At 41.2% G+C, this 16,370-nt stretch overlaps 1 protein-coding gene across 1 annotated transcript in view; it reads right to left on the reverse strand.

The window, feature by feature from the left end:
* LOC119385864 (uncharacterized) overlaps positions 1-16,370 on the reverse strand; it is a gene marked incomplete at its 3' end in the record, with an annotated part of 42,074 nt that overhangs the window by 22,485 nt on the left and 3,219 nt on the right. The window contains 8 exon segments of the mRNA XM_037653233.2: positions 5,194-5,393; positions 5,967-6,140; positions 6,748-6,816; positions 7,424-7,483; positions 8,237-8,283; positions 8,370-8,413; positions 9,782-9,895; positions 10,351-10,417. Coding sequence (XP_037509161.2) covers positions 5,194-5,393; positions 5,967-6,140; positions 6,748-6,816; positions 7,424-7,483; positions 8,237-8,283; positions 8,370-8,413; positions 9,782-9,895; positions 10,351-10,417 — 775 coding nt within the window.

Here is a 16,370-nt window from a genome sequence, read left to right on the forward strand (position 1 = left end):
TATCGAATGCCTTAGAATAATCTAAAAAAATACGGTCAATGGTAAATCCAGAATCAAGTAGGACATGCAGGACGTTAGTAAAGACTAAGAGCTGCGTTTTGCAAGAAAAATTCTTCCGGAAACCATGTTGTGAGGGTGTGAAAAACTGGTTAGACTCAAGAAAGTTAACAAGGTGAGTGAAAATGATATGCTCAAGTATTTTGCATGGGACAGATGTGAGTGAAATTGGACGGAAGTTTGATGGATTGTGTGTTACCCCTGACTTGTGTACTGGCACTACACTCAAGCCTCATTATAAGAAAGTGACATCTGCCACGAAAATAACTTTGTTATATCCAAAAATTCGTTATAAACGTTTATTCGTAGCACTGTATCTATGACAAGACTATTCTTCATTTACTTCATTATAAACGATAATTCGTTATATCCGTGTTCATTATATCAAGGTTTGAATGTATCTTACCGACCAGACAGTCTTTCGGAAGGCTAGAATGCTGCAGACTGTGAAAAAATGCATGACAGGATAATAGAGAAGTATTCAACAGTGTTTTTCAAGAACGTAGTATTGATACCATCAACTACACATGATGATGAGTTTTTAAGTTTTTTTAATGACCGCACGAATACCTTCAGAGGTAACGAAAATAGCATCCATGGGTAGGTAATGGGGTGACGGCAAGGTGATTTGGTTATTGATGGTCACTTGGTGAGAGAAACCTTTTATGAATGTGTCATTTAGTACAGATGCGCATTCTACGTCGGGCACGGGATGCCCTTCAGCCGCCAGCAAGGCTATAAACGCGGCGCTCACTGCCACGCACGAAATTCCAAAACTGTATAGGGTTATTTTTTAGCATAACTGGTAGAGTGTGACTAAAAAAGGAAACTTAGCTCGTTTCATTTAAGATAAATAGGTTGCGGCAGCAGATTTGTAAGTTGACCAACGTTCATCAGACGGGGATTTCACAGCAGCACGACAAAACCTTTTCTTATGGTTTGAAAGACTGTTTACGTATCTGTTGTACCATGGAGCACTTGTATCGGAAAAAGCTTTTATTATGGGGATATGTTTAACGGTTAGCTCTGAAATTTTAGCTTTAAATAAGTCCCAGTTGCTCTGCACTGATCTTTCAAGGTAGTTGGGTAAGCACTCATCTAAGAAGGTTCCCAAATCACTGTTAATTGTGTCAAAGTCAGCCTTAAATTAAATTTGTTCAAGACGTTCAATTTCTCAATTTAATTTTTTTTTGCAATCCAGAGACCACTTTTGATGTCATGGTGAAATATTAGATCAAATTAAGCAGTAGAAGTTGAGAAAAAAGCATTTTACTGCTGTGCTGTCATCGAAAACTACGAGAAAATTGTGTTTTACAAAACACAAATCTTGCAGCTTTCCCTTGGCACAGTGCCACTATTTTGACATAATCATAAAGAGGACAAATCAGAGCTCAATCCAGCCACAGTGCTGCATTTCTCCAATGAAAAATACAACCAGCTGCCAGCTCCATTTTCTTTGAGCTCAGTTTTCTCAGCTTTAATTTTTTGTGCAGTTGCTGTCAGTCATCCTTGTGCCATTTTCACAGCAAATAAAGGTATAACCATTCCGTTTTTTTAACTTAGATCCTGAAACATTGGTGAGTGCCATAAAGCTGTCCATATTTCTCTGTACATCATACATATTTTTAAAATTGGCTTTTTGTAAAAGTTGTTAGTAAGACAATATGTACACCAAATATTAAAAAAAAAATAAACCAATAGTTTTACTGCACAGGATGGGCCCTTGTGAATACCCTTATGCAAAAATTTTCTTGAACTAATGCCTAATTCATTAATTAATTTTGGGATGAAAATAAGAGTCCATCAAGTGTTGTAAACTCAACTAAAAAGTAGCTCAAAATCAATTTCAGTTATGATAACATAAGAAATAACATCTGCAAGCCAAATTTCATCGCTTTATCCCCACAAATAGCAAAAATAGTTTTCACTGCCACATCACCCCTCAACTACGGTTAATTCAAGCTCTATTCAAGGTCTCAGCCGACGTCCGATATGCTTTGTCGGACCATACTTTGGTCACTTGCATCCTAAAATTAGCCTGTGCAGAATAAACTTCGCCGATCATATTGCACATGCCCGTCTACAACGGTGACTGCAGTAATTGCTCCAATAGCAACAGCTTCCGACTTCAAGGCGCTTAGAAAGCAGTGAACACATCAAACACATGTCATATCCCATTGAAACTGCCTATTTTCAACCTTTCCCAGGAAGGTTTTAATGAGAAAGTGGTAGCTCACAATGAATTAGTAAAGAGCTTGCCTAGTTCTAATGCCCGCTTTTTTATTATCTTTTTCTTAGAAGGTTTGTCAGAAAATTTCTCTGGCGACACAAAAGCAAAACCAAAACTGTGTTTACAACAAGCTAACGGCACAGTCACTGCCATCACAAGACAGCAACCACGAATGGAGATTTCATGATAAAGCACCGCTTTCAGTTGGATTACGAGTGCACTTTCAAACAACAAGTTATTTATTTAAGCAGTTCAGCAGGAGGTAATGAAACATGTCGGTTGTTCCCGGCGTACGTAAAGTTACAAGCGCCACAGGACAAACTGGTGACGTGGTTAGTCCAACACGGGCCATAGGGACGACAACACATTTTTCTTCATAGAAGTAGAGTGCTGCTTAAGAGTGATGATGACGGACATCTGCTCGTTTTAGCTTCTTCTTATTGCCACAACTGGAGATACGTTTGTCTTCCTTGCTAAGAAATTGGGTGTGCATTAAATTTATACATTGTTTAGGACCTCCAGAGTCAATGTCACGTTGATAGTCTACTTTGAACCCAGAAAACGTAACCATGTGTTCAAAATGCCTTAAATCACGTAAAACACTGCCAAATGAGTCAGCAAAGAGATTTTTGTGTCTTTTGTATAATTCTGTCCACTGAATGACTAGATCTATTTTTTTAGTCCCTTCAGAGTCGAATTAATAAAAATCGACTGCGCTGTGTGCACACTAAAGAATTTGCTTAAAATAAAAAATTGTGCTTTAATGTTTGCCATACTTTGTCATCGAATGTTTCAAGCATTAGCCTAACAGGTATGTGCTAAAGAACTGCACGACTGTGTGTCATGTGCTGCCACCACGAACAGTCTAAAGGCCACAGCCCTGACAAAAGCTCAAAATTTTTCTAATTACCCTGTACACCAGAAAAGCTATCACCAGCCCAAGTATAAAAATAGTGAAGGCTCTTCAAGCATTCAGGACCCAAAAGTTATGCTCGAATATCATGACAACGTGCAATAATATTCTTTCCCAACAAGGCTTTTCTAGACTAACGATGTCCAATAGCTGTGCAATAAACAGACAAAGTGACTATGTACACTCCCCTGAAGGAGCAAAAATGCAGGCAGCCATAACCAAAGAGACGCCCATGGTGCTTAAATGCGAGCCCTTTGTCTTGGCATGTTTTTGAACAACCTTAAGGACGTCAAGATGATAGGGATAATTCTATTATGGATACTGTGGCACAGTTACACATAAGCATAGCAGCACTGTAACTTACCGCAAGACACCATACAAGCATTCAGCCACAGAGATAACACTTTTTCTTTTTGCGACATAGACTTGCCCTTAAAGGGACACTAAAGGCAAATATTAAGTCAACGTTGTTTGTTGAAACAGCGGTCCAGAAACCTCGTAGTGTTACTTTTATGCCAAGGAAGTGCTTATTTTGAAATAAAATTACGTTTTAGTGGTTCGCATCGCGTTAGCGCACTTCAAATCACCCGCCTGAAATCCGACTTTCATACGTCACTGCTGCCATGCCCAACGTTGCCCGCCTTTACTGCGCGGCCGCCGACACTAGTAGCAGCAGAGCGAAAGTAGCGGGACCCACAGCAGCAACAACGGCCATCGAAGCTTACCGCAATCGCCGCAATGGATGTGGACGGAGAACTTGACAACGAGACATTGACTCGCGACGCTGGGCTCCAATTCAGCGATTTGAGCCCCGATAAACGCGGTACGCTGCTGAGGGCTCATAGTGCCGGCGTCGTTGCATGCAGCACTTTGTCGAACTTTCTGTCAGAGCGACTTTCACGAAGGCGCAAAACACACGCGGCAGTACGCGATCCCGAAACTACCACTGAGACGCGACCGCATGACCGAAGCAGGGCGCCGGGCGAAGCGCAGTTCGGCGAAAACGGAACCTTTGAACCACGAGCGCCGTTTCCCATGGCAGCGCCAACAGAGGTTCTTTTTTCCATGAATCAAACGGAAACGAACAAACAGCATTTTACTACGTCCTTTGATGGTTCTTTTTTTATAGCTGCTAGTTTGATTACTAGTGATTTATTGTAGGCAGACTCTCATACGTCATCGGGATCACTTCGAAAATGTCCCACTCGTGGCGCTCATCATGTGATACATTTAGCTTAATTTCTCGGTAAGTAGGGCACTGCTGTTGATAATATTACCGTTTTAGAAGTTGTCATACATTGAGCTTTCACTCTGACATAAATTGTTATTTGCCTTTAGTGTCCCTTTAAGGCATATTATTTGTTTGTATATTTGTATTAAATGTGCGCCGTTAGGCCGGTGTTGTGTATGAAGTGAAGAAGTGTCTTGTGGAATGTGTTATGTATCCATTGGTCATAACTGTTTGTGTCACTGTAGCGACGGCCAGCTTGCAGGAGATGATGGGAGCGTTCCGACTGCAACCCTTGGCATGTCACTCAAACCTCGACATAATGGACATGAATATAGCGAATTATTGATTATAATCAAGCAAATGAAGAATAGTCTTCTCATAGATACTATGTTACAAATATATGCTTATGACGAATTTTCTGATATAATGGTTATTTTCATGTCAGATGTGCCTTTGTTATAGTGAGGTTTGAGTGTATAGTGATTAGACAATGGACAACTTTGAAAGCAATATAGGTGTGAGTCATGAAAATTCCCGACACATGGATCTGCCTAGGACACTGGCTAGACCATAGCGCACGTGCTGAGGTATTGTGTTAATTGGCAGGAAAGCACATTGTCCATTAATTTCTACCATATGTCCCATTTCCCTACATCCAATGCTGAAAAAAAAAAAGTTCCATTTTGACTGAACTCTTCACCAACCCTAGCTATGGCACTTCTAAGCAACAACATTCACTTGATTCTGAGTGAGGCCACTCACGACTCAATGGCACTGATGGCATCCTCCACAGCAGCCCGCTCCCCCTGCTTGGCCGACTCTCCATTGAGGGGACCAGGTATGGCAGCGTGTGCAGAGCTGCTTGGGTTGGTCAGTGCCAAAGAGGCTAGCTGGTCTAGCGTCAGGAGGTACTTGGCAAGAAAGGATTCATCCACTGGGCCAGCCTGGTTCTCTTGGTACGCCTGGGCAGGCCAGAAAACAAACTACACTCACACAACCTTGCAGACAGAAGGTAACACTGTCTCTCCTGTGGCACTAAATCTATTATACTATGTTGGCCTAATTCTGATGCGACCTCTATTTCAAGGAAATTTGACTGACATTAGCGCAGAAATAACAAAGAAACCCGCTCCCAACTTTCCAGAATTACGCACTTCCTGCACACTTCTTTGCTCAAAGAGCTGCTGTGCATGCTGGCTCCGTATTCATTAAAAAGTAGCTTAACTGCAAATGACATATGCATTGAATTGGTTATCCAAGCTAATCAGGCATGGGCTTGAAACAATTCAATCAACAAGAAAACACTCGTTTTTTATGCAGGAGACAAGCACTTGTAGTACAGATTTTTGTGCTGGTTGGTTCTTTGTAGTAAATGACGCCATATCGCTGGAAAAACGGGACATGCACGAATGTCCTGTCTTTGCGGCGCTATGCCATCATTTAAAGCATTTGTACACCCAGCCTAAGAAAAAGACTTGGTGGTAGCCGACCACAGTTTCGCAAGCCCCTTTTATTGTTCCAAAATGTGCACGTGCCTCGAATACGTCAGCCAGGCAGCGCTGCCATGGAAGTGAGTAGAAGGCTTCGGCACCAAACTGGGGCTCCTCCTCCGCCTGCAGTGCATGCTTGTAGGCATCCAGGACACGACCCGAGTTCAGCAGCAACCTCAACAGCTTCACGCGCAGCGCCACATCCAGCGGACGGGTCACCTACAAATCAAGAAAGAAAGTGTGAACTCCCATTGATAAAGCGCACCTACATTCAGAACTACACAGACTAAGCCAGCAAACTGTGTTCTCTGCTGTAATAATTGAACCAGTAGAGTTAATAAATTAATTTCGCAGCTTCACATGCAAAACCAAGATATGGTTATGAGGCACACCGTGTTGGGGGACTCGAGATCAATTCTGACTGCCTGGGGTTCTTTAACATGCCGCTAAATCTATGTACACGAGTGTTCTTTCATTATGTCCCCATTGACATGCAGCTTCCGTGGCCAAGAATCACAAGTTTTGTGGCACAGCATCTGAGGAACTAGGTTAACACGGCAGATGTAACCAGTAGAGCATAAACACATTTCATGCACAGGCCTGAATGAAAACGAACAGAAAGCTAGCCTCACAGTGTGCAAAAATTCTGTATCAGTGACCATCAAGAAACATTTTGCCAGGGAGCTCATGCACAAGTTCATAAGCAGTCCCACACAAAAATTCAAGATACCTATTTGTTCATAAAGAAATTCAAAAATAGGAACACAGCAAGGGTATTTACAATTTTTCAAACATAAACAAAGACAAAACAACAAAAAGCCCTCACCAGTTCTGACGTGATGAGGTTTTCCATGTCCTTCACATCTGGTTCTCCTCTAGCTCTCGTCAGACTTTCCTATCAAGGAAATATAAATATACATGTGTAAAGCAAGAATGAACTCCTTTTTTTATTGCAGCACAAAAAAATGAACGTGTGCCATAGACAACAGCCATGCAAGACAACGTAGGGAAAAACATTCAAATGGCAAAGAGAAAAGGAAGATTACAAAGGTGCAACTGTAATAGAATTGCATTGTGGAAGGCTGTGCTCCACAAACCTACATGTGTGATATATGGGATGGTGCAGGTGACGGCTATGATCGTTTATGTCCATACGATTTCTTTACATGCAGAAACATACAAACATACACGAGACCGAAAACACTGTCATACGGAATGAAAAGTTCTGATCAAGACACTGAAAACTGTAAAACCTTAGCTATCATGAAATACTAATCACATGAGGAGTGTTTTCAATGGCTGCACGTTAAATATAACCACTGGAAATGGCTGGGGCACACAGGAGTTTTTACATTCCACAAAATTCTGGAAATGAAAACACAATGACCTTACACATAACAAATAAAGATGCGTACGTTGCCATAAGGTCAGTACAAGATGTAGTGAGTATTCTGCCTAAAAATATAGTTAACATAGGGTTTAAAGAAAAAACAAACACCAACCTTGAGCTTAAAAATAATCCTGTGGCCAGGAAAAAGGCTCTCGGCTCGCTCCAGCCAATACTGAAACGACAGGAAAGCGCACATAATATGATGTAGAAGTAGGATAACCGCAGAAAAGTTCAGGGGTAGCTATCGAATGCCAACCTCTATACTTGAAAGCAATGCGTTCAAGTCGACACATCAAGTGATGCTTATCAGAAGAGGTGAGCTTATCCGTAGCTATATGTAAACAGTACACCTCATGAACAAACGCCAACCTTGAGCTTAAATGCCTAGAGCTAAGAGCCTATTCAGGGCACAACAGCATGTCTTACAAAATTAGTTGCAATTTTAGTGACAGTGCAAAAGGGTTTCTCCCAGGAGCATACCACAATTAAAATACTAAAGCATTTCCAGCATTTAAATGAACAGTGGCCTCTAATGAATAGTACAACCTTCACTGCATATTTTAATTGTAAGATGGATAAAATGGAAAAGAAAAAAAGACTTTCTTCATACGAGGGGATATGACAGGGGAAGCTAATTAAGCCTGAACAACTGAACACTCTTTCAGAAAACATAGTTTGTGAAGGTGCTGGGAATATCCTAACGAAGCATCAGGATAATTTTTTATTGGTTTTGCAAGTGCTTATTTGGCAAAAAATCCCCAAATACACAGTGTATTTCAAGAACAAGTTTCCTTGGGCTGGCTGGCACATCACCAAGAAAAAACTGTGGGAAGACAACAGGAGATATCTATACGAGATAAGCTCCATCAGCAGGCCATTCGCTTCATAATGACAAGCAGCATAAATACGATTATTTTTTACACACCTTAGTTGTCTCTTGGTCAGCAGGCAATTCACAGTGGATTTCACAAACTGCAACAAATAATACAGCATTACCGCTTCTGAAAATGGATCAAGCTTCAATTGGAGAAGACAACACTAAAGAAATGATTCCTCACTTTTCAGGACAACATCTTTCTGGTTTTCCTCAAGAGCCAGGGAGCTGTAAAACAATTCAAAAACATTAGTTTCTTACAAGTTCTATACAAGACGACTAAATGATGCATACTGCAAACCAGCTCACCTAACACTAAGCATAAAACACATACTTAAAAATGGTTAATAGAAACCTACAGATCTAAATTCAGAAATACAAGACCATTTACTTCAGTGTATTCTAACTGCTGAAAGTTCTGCTTCGGATATGCAGAGCCTATTAAAATTTTCTTAGATCTTTTACAGAAACTTAAAGAATTCAATCAGTGCAAATTTTACAAGCACACTATAAGCTAGTTATAAGAAAGCCTCAGTGATCAAGTTAAAAAAAAAAGGCGTTTCCTTCATTTTATTATTAAAGTGGCAATCAAGACACAAGTTGGCCTAATCGATGCAGCAAGCATTGATGTATATTGCCACGAGCATAAGATTAGCTAGTATCATTGCTGGCAGGCTTGTATGTGCCGCTGTGGGAAAGAGAATGAGGACAAGCACGAGAAAAAGACAATGAAGCCGTACTGCCAGCGATCGGACCAGCCTGACGAGTACAACTCGGTTACAGGCTTCTGTTACAATATAATGTAACAATATACTCAATTCGAATATGGCTTACTGCTTATGTTGCACTAATTCGTGGGTGGCACCTTGCATCACAGCCAACAAAAGTGCTTGCCTAACACAGGTCCAACCAAGCAGCACTTCTCAAAGTCCCATTCGCTTCTTGGCTGGTGCGTGTCAGTACTTTGTTGTTCATCCACCACATTTGTTAACCACTGAGGCCACACAATACTACAAGCACTACCATTACGCATAAAACTCGCATCCGGGTTTCATGAGAAATGCCACACCCATCCTACCACCACACTGACACCATGGCAACGCTGAACGTGTCTCACGGTTGTGTCTTATTAAAATACCTCTCCTACACTATGCAATCAGCTCCACCTACTCATGTATGCCGGGCAGTGATCTCGAAGTTAGCTTGTCGATTTCGTAAAGCCCTGCTATATAAAATGCTCCCCCTCCCCCCACATTTCCCATTTACCCTCAAATCAATTCTCCCCTGCCAATAAAGTGGCAAAACATTTTTAGTCCCCATAAAACAACAGAGAATAAAATAAAATTATTCAATATCAGGTCCAAAAACAACTACCATGCTGCGAAAATAACCGATTGTGCATACTGCTTCAATCAGAAATGCAACTGTCATAGCATATAAATCAACCAACAAACTCATGAACCAAAGAAATATGAGCCACTGGGCACACAGCAATCAAGATTGCACTTGTTACAAAACGTCATTATCAAGGAAGTGATTGCATGTTCCAAAATATGCAATTCTATAATAACGAATTACATATACAAAATATCTTACTGCTTGTAGGACTGCAAAGCTTGCTTAAGCCGTCCTGCAGCTTCATGAATCTCTCCCATAAGTTTGTGTGCAGAAGCCTGTTTGTCATTGACAGCCAGGTATTCAGCCAGGTGCCTACAATGCAGGATATAGCAAATATAAGGAATGTATATGACAGGTTACTGCATCAGCAGGGCAATAAATATCAACAGGCTCCTCCACCTACAACTGTGACAAAGAAAAAATATTCTGAACTCTTGTAGTGACCTGAATTCAGTCATTACTGTCTCTTTAACTATGTAGTATTTGTCAGAAGCTTTGAAGAATAGACGAGGAATATATGAGATTGAGACTTCAGTTCAAAGTGCTAAGCAAAAATTGTTTCCCATGAGTTCTTTCACAGAGCTTCACCCAGCAGAACTTTGTAGAGAAATAACCTGCAATGGTTATCATAAACTACTATGCACAGAATCACCTTACAATAAAACACTGCCTTAGCAAAGCATTAGAAGTGCTGCTTTTATGGTGAGAAGGTGCAATCTTGCCTCAAGAACACACAAGAAAGCCTAGCAACAACATATAGAACATACCTTGTGGCTGATTCATAGTCTTTAACTGAAAGTAAAGCTTGGCAAAGTTGAAACCTCTGATCTTTTTCTGAAACAAATAAATGTGCAAGTTTTAAAAATGTCAGTAAGGAGTGCAATAATACAAATGTACAAAATATGGGTATGTGGATGTGGACGCATGATCAAAGCATAACAAAGTTCAGAGTTTGAATTCGTAAGTGAGAAAAGAATTAAGGTCACCAAGAAAAACTGTCCTCACTATCTTCATCATCATCGTTTATTATCCCTTAAAAACCATTTTGTGGTTATTACATAAGGGGGGGCATGAGCATCAATAATAGCATGGTCATTATTTTACAATGGTAAAAATAAAGTTTAAAAATACAGTATACATGTCTGAATTCAAAAATCAAAACACAAAGGCAGTGCAACTGGTAGTACAAATGCTATTACAAAAGAGTAGTAAGACTGGTAGACATGAAACAACAGTGCAGTGGTGGCAGATTAAGGGTTTAAAAAACATGAGAGTAGGTGCCTAAATTTACTGGAATCCTGTTCATTTACTAGATCCTTAAGTAGCACATTCCATAGTTCAATAGCAATCGGTAAGAAGGATTTGTTGAAGGCTTTAGAGGTGCCATGCAAGCGTTTGTACACTGAGGTTATTAAGCAGGTGGTGTGAAGTGCGGTTGGGTGGAAGTAAAGCAGTGTTTCTGAGGTGAGGGAAGTTTGTGGAAAAGAAAAAGTTGTGAAATCTTACGGCGGAGTGTTAGACTAGGTACGCTTAGGGATGAATTAAAGGGACACAAAGAGCAAAATGATTTTTCTCGTATTAGTAAACTACTCTTGCACGATACCAAGAACACCACACTTGCTACGAGAAGGCGCTTAGTAAGCGAGAAAACGTGCAAAAAGAAAATGTGGGTGGCGACGCCACCTTGAAGTTTCCGCGCCAACAGCCATGATGTCACATATTTTCACAGCGCCTACTAGGGCCTACATAGTTCCTAATCAGTAAAAATGAAGTACATTGTCATCTGAGGGGGCCATAGACGTAACATGCCAAGTTTAGGAAATTTCGTTGGGCCGCCAATGGTGCAAAAATACGACAAGTACTCTTTGAAATTCGTAATGTCACGCATGGAGATTTTGGTGCGAAATTTAAAAATTAAACTTTGAACTTCATTTTCTCCATATTTATAAACCTATAACGGCTAGATTAACGACATTAGAGTTCTCAGAGTACAATTTATCAATCTAAACTGATTCAATGTTTCTCTTTAGTGTCCCTTTAATGTAAGTTATACTTGGCCCAGTCATAGTTGAAGAGATAAAAACGTGCTTTGCGATTCTGCACTGATTCAAGTGAGTTAATAAGTCTGGTGAGGGTTCCAAATTGCTGAGACATATTCAAGTTTTGTCTGAATGAACATTTCGTAGGTGAGCTTGCGTACAGCGATTGGAGACAGAAAAAGCAATCGTTTAGAAGATTTGTTATGTGCTCAGACTAGATGAGATGATTAGTGTTTGTAACTCTGAGGTAACGGTAAGAGTCTACTTGTGTGAGGGCTACAGAATTAAGAGAGTACTGGTAGTTAAAAATTTCGTGCTTGCGAGTAACACACATGTACTTGAATTTAGAAATGTTGAGGGACATTAGTCAAAGAGAGCACCAATTTACAATTTTGTGTAAGTCTTAACAGAGTATTAGTTGGTCATTGTGGGAGGATATGCGCCGATACAGGCCACAGTCATCAGCGAATAACCGGATTGACAAAGAAATATTGTTAGGGATGTCATTTATAAAGATTAGAAACAGAAGAGGCCCCAGCACAGAGCTTTCTGGTATGCCTGACATTTCAGAACTACTTGATAGATGACTGAATGTTATCGATGACAGCAGGTTACGAGTGGTTTCTGAGAAAGCATTCAATCCAGGACAATACATAGGGATCAAGATTAAGGCAAGCAGGTTTCGTAGTTTGACGACGATGGGCGACATGATCGAACGCCTTTGAAAAGTCAAAATAGATAACATCGCTTTGAAAATGGGAGTCAAGGTGCAGGTGACTGTTTGTGGTAAACTCGAGCAGTGGTGTTTCACACGAGTAGCCTTGTCTGAATCCATGCTGATGGGGAAAGAAAAATGAGTGCTTGTTTAGATGACATGCAATGTTCGACTACAATATATGCTCTAGAAGTTTACAAGGTATGCAGGTTAAAGAAATAGGGCGGTAGTTACATAGATTGGACTTTCTTCAGACAAGCTGAATGTTTACAACTGTAACAGGTAATGAGTAGCTGATGGGTTGCATTGTACTTGCAGTTACGCGAAGCAGCATAGGAGCAATAAATGCGGTAGAGATAAAAAAATAATAATAATAAAAATGTGCTATAGCAGTGTCTTCTCTCTTGGCTACCCTACAATACTTATGTGTCAGAAAAGCTAGACAACAAACAACAAAATCAGGCAGTTATCTCATGTGTATGAAACTGTGTTGCCACATTAAAGGGGCCCTGCAACACCTTTATGCAGTTATCTCGTGTATGAAACTGTGTTGCCACATTAGAGGGGCCCTGCACTGGAAGTGGGGCAATGGTTTTTAATGTAGCTTACAGTCCACATGAAAATTTTAGCGAGTTTGCGATGCCAACAGCATACACTGCAGCTCCATTTATATATATCTCAATAGGTGCAATATTCGTTACCAAAAATTATTTGCCTATTTCCACATGTGCTCCTAAAGTTCATACTTTGTCTTGTTAATTTACCGTCAACAAACATAATAAATTATTTTGTAGAAAAGCAAAGAATCATTTAGTTTTTAAGTATTCATAAATAAAATCGCTTGTGATAGTGCTTGCTATAAATTATTTTTAATGTCAGCAGTCAGATGCCTCAACAAGCAGCTATACACTTATGTAAGCATGCTGTTTAGCACAAGCATTTAATTCAAATACTACCTCGCACTGTCTTGAATTCAATAACTATAGTGGCCACCTGGCAAGCTGATTTTACTTTTCAGCTCTCGTCGACTAAAAAACAGCAAGCACGCTTTCCAGCAAAGGCATTTGCTGCACGCAACCTTAAATGCTTGTCGCAAACCTCTACAGATGAACCACTGACATGCGCAGAAACTCAAGTGAAAAGCCCTACGTACGGTCACCACTGCCCGTGATGAAACCTACATGCCGACAGAGAAATAATACATCTAGTGGCCACGCCACATACACACTCATAGCGCTCGTATCCAACTGATCTCAAACCCAGCGACTACTGCTAGGCGACGCTAGCGTGGTCCGCGGCTGGCTGCTCGACTGCTCTTGAGAGGTGCGATTCCATCTGTACAGGACAAGTGTCATGATACCCAACATAAAGTTCTACTTTCTACGATACCCGCCACGCCCCCATAAAACTTGTCACTTCACCACTGTATTGCCATCTTGATAGCACGTATAGTATTCGAAACAGAATGGGTGCAGAGTGCCTGGTGCTGCTTCACATGAACGTAGGAGAGAAAACATTAAGCAGACATTAAGTCTATTGAAACAGAAAGTACAAAGATATGATATTTTCCCTGTGTTCTTGAAGACAGAGGCCTTTTTTTTTGTTTATTAACTCAATAAAGAATAGGAGTAATACTGACGATGTTTTCGTGATAACGAAATTCGCCAACAAATGTGTCCACACCTTCTACAACGTAGTCAGTACCTTCAACTATGTAGTTCGGCAAGAGGAGAGCGAGCAATTCTTCCCTGTCTTAGAAACAAAATTGTGAATTTCCTCCGGCATGCAGTGCTATAATGTTTGGCTATGAGAGCCTGGGCTACTGATCAGCAGCTTTTACAGACTGTTTAAAAAATGCTGCAGGAACCCTCAAAAGAAACAAACTACACACATTGTGTGAACGAGTGATGGCATGTACCGTCCCTAAGCGATGCCTGTGTTACGAAGGATGCTGGAGTGGATGAATTATTTTGGGCACCTAGGATACCGAGGTGCTCCTAAATAAAACAAGTTTTATCTTCCGCCTTTATCTGAATGTAGCCACTGTGGTCAACTATCAAATCCATGACCCATACTTAGCAATAGTGTGTCACAGCAATTCAATCAAAGCAGCAGGCCAACACAAACATAATGCAGAGCCATGTGTCCTCTCTCAAACATCTGTACGGTCTCTTGTCTTGACAATAATGGAGGCAAATATGAATCTAAGCACACCAGCCAGTTCACGACATGCAGGTGGAGTTTTTACGGAAACAAGGCTGTGAAAGTTGTTGAACATTGAACAGCATTACCCAGTGACTCAGAAACCCAACGAACGATCCACCCAATAGGCAATGGTTCACTTTCTCCACAACTTTCTGGCATCGACAGTTTTGCAGAACAGTTGTATAACTGTGTACTTTATGAAAACCTCCAGAATCTCCCATGACACGAAAAATTGGCAAAGCTTCGCTAGTATTGCAAGATTTTCCTTCATCGGACCACGCTGCCAACGTCTGCCTAGTGGCTACTTTACTTGGTGCTTTATAACCTCTGCAACACTTGTATGCAAGAACATAGTCAGGAGGGAAACGGTTTTAGGGCCCAAAACTACGACGTGATTACCAGAGACGCGTAGTGGAGGCCTCCGGAAATTTCGACCACCTGAGGTTCGTTCACCTGCACCTAAATCTAAGTACGCGGGCCCCTGGCATTTGCCTCCATCGAAATGCGGCCGCGATTCAATATTGCGACTTTCGGGTCAGCAGTCCCAAACCGCTAGACCCAACATAAAATTATACTTTCTACGATACCCGCCACGCCCCCATAAAACTTGTCGCTTCACCACTGTATTGCCTTCTTGATAGCTCATATCCATTATGGGGAATTTGTTTCCTCAGAGAGAGATTTCAACTATACGACATACCACTCTGATAGTACAAACGCTACTCTACAATGTTTTTTTCGCATATGCGAACAGGCGACAGAATAAGAAACTATCGACTATTTTTGCAGAATGGATACAGTGGACAGGGTGCCAGAACAGCCTTGTACTAATAATTGTGTTTAAGGATGATGCTCAACAACGCTCCCGAGTGATTTTTCTTTAAAACATTTCAGCGCCAAGCAGTTCTGCTCTGACAGCTTCAAGTAGCACACACGCTTTCAGGAGACAAAACAAAGCGCGTACTGGCAAACTGAAATGTCATACATTGAGGAAACTATAATCACAAACGCTGAGTTAAGAATTTTTGCAATTACCGCTACACTGGCTAATTTTCTCGCACAGGCCAAATCTGACGTCTAGAATGAATGGGCAAATTGCATGACAAGTCGTTAAACCATGCGCAGGCGCAGACGAAGCTGCAATGTCAAGGTTGCACTCAATATAAGTATATAGGCACGTGATACAACTGATACTCTGTAGGCAACTGATACATTTTATTCGCCGGTGTTCACAGCCGATACACCGATATGCCGACACGGAATGCATGAACGCCGGTTGCCATCCCAAACTGAAGCTATGAACGAAAACTTGCCCTGATGATGCAAGCTCGCGCAGATGCTACATTCGAACAGCAAGCGCCACTGCGCCGCTGACGAACCATTTATTTTAAAGCAGAGGTACGTAAATAGCTGCCAAGGAGTTTAGAAAAAAGCCTTACTAAGCCTAACGTCGGCGAACCGCCAAAACGCTGAATGTGAGTACAGTGCGAACGACGAGTCACCACCGAAGAACGAAGTATTTTATAGACTACTACAATACGCCGCTGAAATAATACGAGCACAAAATCTCAAGTTCGTGATAACGTGTGACCGATGTGATTGTGACGGAGGCACGACCTTACTCGTTCTCATCTGTAATTCTCGCAAGAATCCGGCGATGTGCCTGTCAACGTCCTTTTTTTCGTGCGAAACATTGTTCTGTCGCTCTTACGCTCCCTGCGCAACACAATTGTCACATAGGAGGCACCATAAAGCACATCACGATGTCCCACGCACGAGCACCGTCAACCACACACAGCGGTGAAACGACCACCCGCGCAGACGGCAA

The sequence above is a fragment of the Rhipicephalus sanguineus genome, chromosome 3 (assembly GCF_013339695.2).
Source record: "Rhipicephalus sanguineus isolate Rsan-2018 chromosome 3, BIME_Rsan_1.4, whole genome shotgun sequence".
NCBI classification, from domain to species: domain Eukaryota; kingdom Metazoa; phylum Arthropoda; class Arachnida; order Ixodida; family Ixodidae; genus Rhipicephalus; species Rhipicephalus sanguineus.